This window comes from Eimeria tenella, genomic scaffold (genome assembly GCF_000499545.2).
Source record: "Eimeria tenella Houghton genomic scaffold, Eth_scaff2554, whole genome shotgun sequence".
Taxonomy (NCBI): domain Eukaryota; phylum Apicomplexa; class Conoidasida; order Eucoccidiorida; family Eimeriidae; genus Eimeria; species Eimeria tenella.
The window spans coordinates 2393-2776 of record NW_013542422.1 but is presented as its reverse complement, the minus strand read 5'-3'; the positions used below and the strand labels follow the sequence as shown (position 1 = coordinate 2776).

At 51.6% G+C, this 384-nt stretch overlaps 1 protein-coding gene across 1 annotated transcript in view; it reads right to left on the bottom strand.

Moving 5' to 3' along the window:
• Window positions 1-144: 144 nt before the first annotated feature.
• The window catches only part of ETH_00039405 (eukaryotic peptide chain release factor subunit, putative), a gene marked incomplete at both ends in the record, with an annotated part of 1914 nt that continues 1674 nt past the window's right edge, over window positions 145-384 (bottom strand). The window contains one exon of the mRNA XM_013375142.1: window positions 145-268. Within this exon, the coding sequence (XP_013230596.1) occupies window positions 145-268 (124 nt within the window). The remainder of the gene's footprint in view (window positions 269-384) is intronic.

Below are 384 nucleotides of genomic sequence, written 5' to 3'. Positions count from 1 at the left end.
TGGACTTTGTGGTGACAGCACCAGCAGCGCGAACTGCAGCAAGACCCGAAGGCTCTGTATAACCTGTCGGTCTGGCTGCTCGAGAGAGCATCATATAGGCGCCTCGCCCCTAAACCCTAAACCCTAAACCCTAAACCCTAAACCCTAGATGAACTCCTCGTCTGCCTCGTGATGTGCTGCTTCCTCTTCTTCGCAGAAGTCGACTTTATACCTCAAAATGCCTCCAAGGCCTCCAAAACCCTTTTCAAACTGAGACCCTTCTTGCGACCTGCAAAACCCCCAAACCCTAAACCCTAAACCCTAAACCCTAAACCCTAAACCTTTCCCCAAAACTGGGCCAAATACTGCCCCTACTCTCTCCTACTACTACTACTGCGACCGCTG